A 10,057-nucleotide genomic window follows, 5' to 3' on the forward strand; every position below is an offset into this window, starting at 1 on the left:
CTTGACCTAGCAGAGTTTATATTCTAGCAGGAGGAGACAGATGATAAACATGAATGCATGGTAATAAGTGCTAACAAAGAAAGGAAACAGGAATGCCATAGTATCAAGTAAGGGGGTCAGTGTACATCTCAGGGAAAAGGGAGCATTCAACCAGAGACTTGATGGGAGTGAGGGAATAAGATTTTCTAGGGAAGAGAATTCCGGGTGGAGGCTAGAGCGCTGCAAAGTCTGGGTAAGAGAATCGTTGGTGTGTTTGTGTTTGGGGAATTGCAGGGAGGGCTGAAGTGGAGTGTGAGCCATGAGAATAGAAGAGAAGGTCAGGGAGATGACGTGGGAGGCTACATTATATACAACGCTATAGGCTGTTAAAAGACTTGCTGCCTTTTACATTGGAAGGTCATGAAGGAAAAGGGAGATCTGATTTGACACATGCATTTGGAAAGGCTTATTCTGGTTGTTGTGGAGAAAGAGTAGATTCTGGAAGAAGAATCTTGGAGCTTATCTGCAATCATCTAAGCAAGAGATGTTGGTGGCTCAGAACAGAGTGATGGCAGAGAAAGTGGTGAGAAACAGTCATGGTCTGGACAGAATTTGAAAGTAAAGCTAACAGGGCTTCCTGAAGTTTTAGATATGGATTGGAAAGAAACACGAATTACTCTTAGGTTTTTAAGCCTGAATGAATTGAAAAAATGGATATACTATCATTTGGGATGGGGGCATGGAGAATTGAAGGAGAGATTCTTGGAAGATTGGGAATTCAGTTTGGGCATTTGCATATGAGATTGATTGATATGTTGAGTAGGGAGAAGGAGACAGAAGCTTGAGAGAGATGTAAGAAATATGATTTTTTTTGGTAATGTAACAAAGAATACTATGAGACTGGATGAGCTGATCAAGAAAGTGGGTATAGGCAGAGAAGAGGACCAAGAACTCCAAAATGAAATGTTGGAAAGAAAAGAAGACAATATTTGACAGCAAAATCACTGACATAGTAAGAAAATCAAGAGACTGTTGTTTCCTAGAAAGCAAATGCAGTACCAGTCTCAAGAAGGAGGTGATAGATTGTGTGACTATTGATGAGCGTTGTGATAAGATTAAAATATGATCAAACAAGTGTGACAAGGACTGAGAATTGACCATTGGGCTTAACCAGGAGGCAGTCTTTGATTTCCTTTAAAGGAACAGATGTTTCATGGAGTGGTGGAAGTAAAAACCTGTTTGGAGTCAGTTTAATTGAGAATAGAATTGGAACAGCAAGTATAGCTAGCTTCCTGGAAGATTTGCTTCAAATGGGAGCCAGTAAATAGGACAGACATTGAAAGTAAAGACCAAAAAATGATAGTGTGTTTGTGTGATTGAATTCAAACAGTACAGCAATAGTTGATACTGTGAAAGATGGAAGAATTTCTGGTGTAATATTCTTGAGGAGGTGAGACAAGTGAAATCTCTTGTATAACTGGAAGGCTGGGCTTTAGACAAGGGCAGGGAGAGCTGATTCATGGTAGCAAGTGGGAAGGCAAAGTATGTGGGTACAGTTGATGCTAAGTGGGTAGATGAGGTGATGAGATTCTTTGGAAGTTCTTTTCTGATTCCTTCACTTTTCTTAGGGAAGTTGGAAGAGGCAGGGGATCAGATGAGGGGATGTGAGAAAAGCGACGCAGGGGTGGTGGTGGGAAAAAGTGTGAAAGAGTTTAGGACAGCAGGAGAGTGAGTGTACTAGGACTCCTCGTATAATTGCCTGGCAGTATTAAGGGCTCACTTGAATTGAAAGTGAAACCGGTTATCTTGGCTTTGTGTATATCTGCTGTGTGTATGTTTCCAGACCACTGCTTCCCCTGCAGCTTTCCCAAAAGGCAGCAGCTTCTCTTTCACAGCCCTCACACCTCTAAGCCTAATGTGGAAAAGGTAGCATTATTTGTTGTTTTTCCTTCCAGACCGTTCCCCTTGCTTAACTCCCCAAGTCTGAACCTAGTGGCATCGCACTGCAGCACACAACATCCTACCTTTGTGCTTTTATCCACCAGCCCTCAACGCATTCTCTCTTACTGTTATTTACTTCAGCTCCTGTTGTACTGTCACTCCCTCATGTGCCACCTCAATCTTGGGTATTATCACATTGTAGGTAATTCACTTGTAGGTAATTCACTCCCACCCTGCCTCTCATTTTCTTGGACTTCACTCTAGGCACTGTGTCCTCCACCCTACCCCAACTACTCACTCTCAAAATTACAATCTTGTCTTTAGCTACTTTCTGATCTCTACTTCCCATTTTTCTAGCCTTTTTATTCTATTCTAACCCCTTGACCTCCAATCTCATTGACCTTTTGGCTGTCCTGCAGCCTCCTCTCCTTCAAACCACCCACTGATGTTCATTCAACTTATTCAACTTAATTCCATGGGGAGGATTATAACCATGGCATGCATATTTAGACCTACCCTCTATGCCCATGGCATGCATATTTAGACCTACCCTCTATGCCCCACTGCTGGTCTCTCAAACTGATACCACCACTCTGGGTAAGTCCAACTCTCTATCTACTCTGGTTTGCATCCATGTAATTCTCTGTGGTCTGGAAACATACACACAAGCATAACATATACATAACATACACAAAGCCACATCAGGAGAACAGGCTGGAGTGAAGGATAATTTTGCTTATCATGGACAGTGGATTATGCAGGTACAGTGAAGTTTGGAAAGGTAGGAGAAAGGGACAGAATAGGAAGGTAAAAAAACCATATGGGGATTCAACTTGCAGTGGTTCCTGGCTGACAAACGTAGGCTGATCAAAGAAGTCTCAGTATGTTCAAGGTACATACTGATGTTGAGGGAGTGATGTTGGTGCATAGGGAGTAGGTTTCTGGAACCACCTCTTCACCTGGAAGGAGGTATGGTCTTAGGGTGTTTGCTAATAGGACTAATGTGCTGATTTGCTGGGTAATGTGCAGTTTAACAAGGTCTTTTGGGGACAGCAACACAAACTTCCTAAGAACTGTGCAAACTCCCAAGAGCAGTGTCATTGTGATGTTCTACAAAATTTTCTTCCTGGCTAAGTGATCACAGCTTAGGCAAAGGCCAGGATTTAACCAAGATTCTTCTAGGGCTCAGACCGTTGACTACTGGGAGGGCTCTGGAGAGCTCAGGCGCAAGGGGTAGGCAGCTCAGGGCTGAAGACCTGTGCAAGAACCTAGCTTAGACCATGCCAGTATTTTGGCTTCTTTTTTCTTTTGCAACTCACAGGTGCTGTCAATATTGGTTTGTTTACTTTGGGAAACCCTATCATCACCCAAGCCAAAGCACCATTTCCTCCCAGGTATACTGCTGTGATTCACTGCTGTGCTTCACTTCTGTGAGCCGTAGGCTGTAGAGAGGAAGTTGCCCGGAATTAGCACAGCACCCCTGGCCCAGCAACACTATTGTACTGGGGACTCCTCATACCTGTCAGGCAATGCAGGACTGAAGTACCCACGAAGGGGACGAGAAAAACAAATGGTCTTCTCTGCCCCTAGTTAGCATCTAGGTTCAAGTGACATCCAGGATCAGCCCAAAGTCTTCTGCCCTAAACAGAGTAGCCCTACAATTCTTTGACCATAATGCTGTTGGGATGATGGAACAAATTGATTTGACCGAAGTTGAGGTCAAGGGAAACTATGATTCCCAGGGCCCCAGCAAGAGCTGGTAAACAGAAGCAGCTTCTGCTTTCCCAAGCTCTGCTGGCTCACTCCTCACCACTCCAGGATGGCCCTGTGGCCTAGTCCTGAGCCCAAGTCACATTTGGTCACTGCAAACACTTTGGGCCTCCCATTCTTTTTAAATTGCAAAATAAACAGATCTCTAAGGCCCCAGGCAGCTTTTGTGTATGTAACAGAGAGTATTTTTGTCTTTAAAAAAGAAAGGCAGAAGGGGCTGCCTCCTTTGCTCTAACTTGCTCCTCATTGCCTTCTGAAGTGTACCCACAGAGATGAAAACCAGAAGACCTTGCCCTTAAGGGCCTGAAAGTCTAGTTTTTTGGTTCTGTTGTATGGAGCTCCAAAACTGTATTTTGTTAGCAGCTGTTTTGGGAGGCATAACCCACTTCAGTGAATTCTTGGTTACTGAAGATCCTTAAGTCTGGCCTTCTGGGGTTTCCTGAAGCTTTCTTTCTTTCTTTTTTTTTTTAAGATTTATTTATTTTTTGAAAGTCAGAGTTATACAGAGAGAGAACGAGAAGCAGAGAGAAAGAGATCTTCCATCCGTTGCTTCACTCCCCAGTTGGCTGCAACGGCCAGAGCTTCGCCGATCTGACGCCAGGAGCCAGGAGCCTCTTTCCAGACTCCTATGCAAGTGTAGGGGCCCAAGGACTTGGGCCATCTTCTACTGCTTTCCCAGGCCACAGCAGAGAGCTGGACAGAAGTGGAGCAGCTGGGACACGAACTGATACCCGTATGAGATGCCAGTACTGCAGGCGGCGGCTTTGCCCACTACATCACAGCTCTGGCCCAACGCTTTCTTTACTCTGGTTCTGCCCCTGGCCATGAGGTTGCTGGAACATGTGAATGGGGAACTGCAAAATGGGATGTGGTAAGAAGTACTGCAGAGCTTCGTTAGATAAAACACAGTATGGGAGTAGGTCTGTAGCCTTTCACCTGTTTGTACCTGCCACCTGGTCTGATCCTCATGTTGACAGTATTCAATTCATTAGTTACCTTGTGACATTAAAAAGTACCCTGTGTGTCTGTACTATGGTAGCTGAGGCAGCTGGTACATTCCTTTAAATGGGGGACTTACTGGTCATCAGTTCCGTGTGATTTATTCAGATACAGACTCTAGTAAGGGTGAAGGGCTACAGGAGGGTTTTCTCCTGCCCCTGTTTTCAGCAAACTTAACTTTCAGTGTGTGAGGTTCATGGATTGAAAGGGAGTCATGGTTGGGAGGTTTTACTTCAGGGTTCACTCAGGGAACTGAACTAAAGCACCCAATATCAATTTTCTGAGAATTCTGTTTTTGCAGCATGCTTACTGTGGATTTACAAAAAAAGTTGACAGGGACAACATATTTTCAAACTATAGGATAAAGAACATTAAAGTACATCACACTCCAAACCCATGAGAGGTCACCTTACCAGTAAGTGGACAGCTGTCAATTCCTTCCCTCCTTGTGGCTGATGAAACCATTGTATGGTTCCCAAGGCTTACATCATTTATTAACCAGCAAGTCCTCATAAGGAAAGGACTGGAAGTTGTGCTTATTTCTCTTACCTTTAGTTCTGTTTTTTCCATCTCTTAGGTATTCTGGGTTTCTCCAAGGGGGACTGGGGAACTCCTGTCACTGTGGCAGATGGCTGCAGGGCACCTTGTGAATCCAAAACTCTTGTTCCGAGGCAAAGCGAAGTTAACACGTCACTTTCCAGTTTCAATACCAATAAGCTTTTTCTCAACCAATGCCGGCGTGATTTAGACTTGGGCATTATGTCATCCCAACAGGAATGGAATGTGCGCTTTCTGATTGGCTAACAGGAGTTCTGTTATCTCTTTGTCTGCAGTCACAGTCACCATGTTCTACAATGCTAGCATGTGTTGGAGCAAGTGGACTTGAATAGCTGTTTCACCACTGAAGTCAGTCACAGTTCTTGCAAAGACTCAACTTTCTTCTTTCCATAGCACTACACTGTAATTGCTTATTTAGTTATTTTGTTGGCTACTTTTTTCCTATTACTTCTCTGCTGCTCCTGATGACTAGGACATTATGAGCTCAAGAAATGTTTTACTAGACATATATAAAGGAGTGAAAAAATTTGAGGAATTTTTTGCTTATTAAAGGTATAATAACTCAGGATGGTTCCCCCTGGTCTTCCTGGGTGATGATCAACTCTGAAGAAGATAATGCATTTCTAACCCTATCAAATATGGAGGATGGACGTGGGGGTAGGGAGACAGCACTAACAGAGTTGGAAAAGGTAGATTATACAACACAGAAACAGTACTAACATAAATACATATTAACAGACCTTGGCATAGTTTAGTTTTCCTCTGGGTTGCTTCCCCATCTCCACCCCCTTTCTTTTCTTTTTGCTGAGGAGACTGCGTAAGGTTATCAGTCCACTCTTCTGTGATGAATGTTCTTTTCTCATTGTTTACCGGGTCAATTTAAGTTTTAAACACTTTAGCTGTGTAACGCTTTCTGTAAAAATAAGTCCATGCTCAAGTTTTAGATCATGTAAAAAAGTACCACACACATTAAAAAAGATGAATTGGAGAAAACCTTCCTTTTCTCAGCCATAGATTTTGTTTGGGGAGGTGGTGTCTCTGCCAGGATGAGAGTGCTACCTGTGGAGAGTGCGCTCCAGTAAGAATTTGAGAACTGAATGCTTACAGTGGAGGTGAAGGGCGGGGCAGAAGACTGCAGTCATTGCCTTGTTTTGCATCAGTTCAGGATTCTCCCTTCCTTTGAATGTGCTGCTTTAGAGCCATTGACCTTTTTTAGCTAACAGTGATTGAAAAGTGGAATCTTTAGAACTGGGGTGCAAGTAAAAATGCATCAAGCTTTTAACTTGAGAAACTAACTTTGAGTTTTTGAGTGGAGCACTCGGTTTCATGGTCCAAAGAAAGAGCACTAATAAAGTGGGGTCTCTAGAGTTGGTGGCTCCTGCCCACAGCTCTTACACCCCTCTCCTTGCTAGGGCTGCCCAGGCCAGATGTATATGGACTGCCAGTGAGGAAAATGCAATACCAGTTCCTCACAAATGATTTTTACTCTTCTGTTGTGTAGTTTCTTGTCAATGTGTTGAAGTGAGGCTTATTCAGGAAGTGATCTCATCTGAGAAGGACCATGTCAGTTTCAAAACAGGAAATCCTGGATTAAATCTCAGGCCATAGGGAAGACTTCAGATCACACATCTGGCAGACTATGTAGCTTTAATAATTAATTTTATTTGGATAAATCTTTGGGATACTTTTAAAACCTTATAGCTTAAAATGTCATTATTTGTCATTTGAAGACTGAGATCAGTTACTTTTTTCCCTCAAGCTTATGCAGATTCCATCTCCCCAGGATCTCATTGACATCACAAGGAATCTTGCTTCTCAAGCAACAGCTCATTGCTTTTATAGGACTCTCATTTTTTTGCTATTTGTTTTGCTTTCATTTTGAATACTATCCCCACCACCCAATCTGGCAAAAGGAACTGGTGAGGCCTTTGTGTTTCAGCCTAAGTTTCTTCCATGATTATACATATTTGATCCTTATAATAGTGTTCAGAAAAATAGTAAAAATAGAAAATAAATTTCAGCACAATAATAATTATTAGTGGATTTCTACAAGTGGAATGAAATTATTCAGTCCTGAATCATCAATCACTTTTATTGAGTTTCTTTTAAAAATTTTTAAAAATTTATTTATTTGAAAGAAAAAGAGAGAGAGAGAATCTTCCAACTGCTGGTTTACTTCATAAATGTGATAGCCAGGGCTGGGCCAGGCTGAAGCCTGGCTCCTGCTGTGCTACAGTGTAGCCCATCAGCCACATCAGCAGGTGGCGGTGGCTGCTGCTGCTGCTTTTTTCTTCTTCTTTAAAAGATGTGCTTATTTATTTGACAGTCAGAGTGACAGAGAGAGAGAGCAAGAGACAGATATCTTTTACCCTTTGGTTTGCGCCTCAAATGCCCATAACAGCCAGGGTTAGGACAGGTCAAAACCAGGAGTCAGGAACACCATCTGGGTCTCTCATATGGGTGACAGCAACACACACATTTGGGCCCTCATCTGCCACCTCCCATGAACAGGAGTAGGAGGCTGGATCAGAAGTGTGGAGTAGCTGGGACTTGGATCCTGCAATGCAGGAGTCTCATGCAGTGGTTTAACCTGCTGCATCACAACATCCACTCCTTTATTAGACTTCATAAAATATTGAATTATGTCTTTTTCACCTTACCTGGTTTTAGTGGAAACAAATGATTATTTTAATCTAGGTCATCTTTAAAAAAGAAGCAGGACATATTTCATTTTTATATAGAATAAACTTTGTTTTATTATAGACATGGATCAAAAATAAAAGTTTTTATGTACATATGACATATAGTGCAAACAAAAGGCTTTAAATACCATGGATGGACATGTTGTTGGAAACAAAAGGAGATGAATGATGGGGGTTAGGATGGTCTTCCTGGAACTGCAGGAGGGGGTCGCCTGGTGAAAACAAAACAAAACAAAATAACAAAAAGAAAAATACAAATGCAGAGGAAGAAATGTTTAAATTCAAAAATAAATCCAAATAATAGCATGCAAAAATTTCCCTCAAAAGTCAAATTCAAATCAGACCAAAAAAAAAAAAAAACCCAACCAAACAAACAAAACACATGCAGGCATGCAGGGGGAAAAAACCAACAACAACCACGTGGCAAAATTAGCAGTTTTCAGGACTTTTCCTGACTATCAGCAGTGTGCTAGGTTTCAGCCATTTGAGTCCACTCTTAAATGTTATTAATTTGCACGTGGGAATGATAGATCCATGCAATACTATTCACGAGAACCAGGAGTAGGAGCAGAGCCAAGCATCTTTATCACTTGACAATTGCCAACCCTGACTTCTGTGAAACTCAATTATTTCTGAAGTTTTCAATGAGTGTTGTGAAATCTCCATAGGGTGAGAGGGAGTTGATAGAGAAATATGACAAGTGAGGAAAATTAGAAGATGTTAAGAGATCTGATAGTGTAATCCTAATGCAGAAAATATCAGGGGAAAAGGATTTCTAAATAGGAATTCATTCTAAGTGAACAGTCTTGAAATGTAATAGCTTGGAATCAGATCTGGGGCAAACTAGGAGGCCAGGGCTGGTCCATGGTGATCCTAGCTTTTTGTAGGATTTCCTTCTGTCTGAGAGTTAGGCATAACCGAAATTCTTATTGAATCTGAAGTGTTTCCAGGATAAGTGATATCTGGTTTGCTAGACCTTTCTGTGTATCTCTAGCCTAGCCTGAAGCTCTTTAAGGCCATTGATTATGACACAAGGGCCCATAACAGTCCTGGCTGGGCTGGACCAGGCTGAAGCCAGAAGTCAGTAACTCAACCCAGGTCTCCCATATGGTGGCAGGGAGCCAAGTACTTGAGCCATCACCTGCTCCTCTCAAGTCTGGCTTTAGGAGGAAGCTGGAAGTGGGAGCAGAGCTAGGACTCAAACCCAGGCACTCTGATACGGGACATCCCAATTGGCATCTTCACTGCTGCACCAGGGGCTGGCACCAGAAGTCTATACTTCAGTTTCCTCTGTCTAAACAAACCAATAATGAACTCAACACTGTGGCAAGCCATAGAATTGTAAGGTTCCTTCAGAACCCTACTCTCCAGTGTTCAACAACATGCTCACTTCCATCTTAATCTCAAGACACTTCAGTGAGTGGAGCAATGAAGTCTAAAAAACAAAAACAAAAAAACAAAAACAAAAACTTCTTTTTCATCTTCTATGAGCTGTTGACATAGTCAACCTGCCTGGGCTATTTCTGAGCAGTGGTTAGGAAAAAAAGATCTTACCTTCTCCAAAGTCCAAGACCAATTTTTCTTTGGCCCAATTCAAGCTGACTACACTAAGGAGGCCTCCTGTCCATTTAAATGATGAAGAACTTGTTACTGGTACCTCAGCTTTCAACTGCGGGGGGTCTGCAAGGAGTTAGCCTTGGAGATCCAGGTAATGGGTATCCCTGGTGTTTTCATGAAGAAAGTGTAATTAAATTTCTGTCAGGCTCAATGAGATTTATCACCTGCCTGGCAACAGAAAGTATTTTTGAGTTCTGAAGGGGCTTTAGAACTCTCTAAAGACCTCAGTGGGGTGGAGGTGAGCCATTGCACTCCACAGCCAGACTCCTGCTGAAGCCATGCTCTGTTAGCATATGCCAAAACGCTTCCCTGTTGGCGCTAGCCTGGTGTTCCAATCCAGAAACAGGATCAGAAACGTTATGTGTTGGAGTGTATTTCGCTGACAGCTAGAATGTTCGATGCGGATGTCAGGGTGACATTTATCACCTCAGCACCTTTCTTTGCATCTTCACTTATTTTGTATCTCACTTCCCTCTCATTGCCACAAAAAA

General features: G+C 42.5%; 2 protein-coding genes across 4 annotated transcripts in view; both read right to left on the reverse strand.

Annotated features, from left to right (window-relative positions):
• C7H1orf105 (chromosome 7 C1orf105 homolog) overlaps window positions 1-5,727 on the reverse strand; it is a 49,286-nt gene extending 43,559 nt beyond the window's left edge. Inside the window, exon 1 of one of the 3 annotated variants that reach the window (XR_007923819.2) lies at window positions 5,239-5,631. Coding sequence is in view for 2 of the 3 variants with exons in the window: in XM_017345686.3 (XP_017201175.1) it covers window positions 5,239-5,259 (21 nt within the window). In the remaining variant the exon portion in view is untranslated. Of the gene's footprint in view, window positions 1-5,238 lie in introns of all 3 variants that reach the window. The other 2 variants (XM_017345686.3, XM_008264062.4) reach the window with 2 other exon arrangements.
• A 2,245-nt stretch (window positions 5,728-7,972) lies between these two features.
• The window catches only part of DNM3 (dynamin 3), a 634,013-nt gene continuing 631,928 nt past the window's right edge, over window positions 7,973-10,057 (reverse strand). The window contains exon 22 of the mRNA XM_051857117.2: window positions 7,973-8,161. Within this exon, the coding sequence (XP_051713077.1) occupies window positions 8,125-8,161 (37 nt within the window). The 3' untranslated portion in view covers window positions 7,973-8,124. The remainder of the gene's footprint in view (window positions 8,162-10,057) is intronic.

Source organism: Oryctolagus cuniculus, chromosome 7 (genome assembly GCF_964237555.1).
Source record: "Oryctolagus cuniculus chromosome 7, mOryCun1.1, whole genome shotgun sequence".
Classification (NCBI taxonomy): domain Eukaryota; kingdom Metazoa; phylum Chordata; class Mammalia; order Lagomorpha; family Leporidae; genus Oryctolagus; species Oryctolagus cuniculus.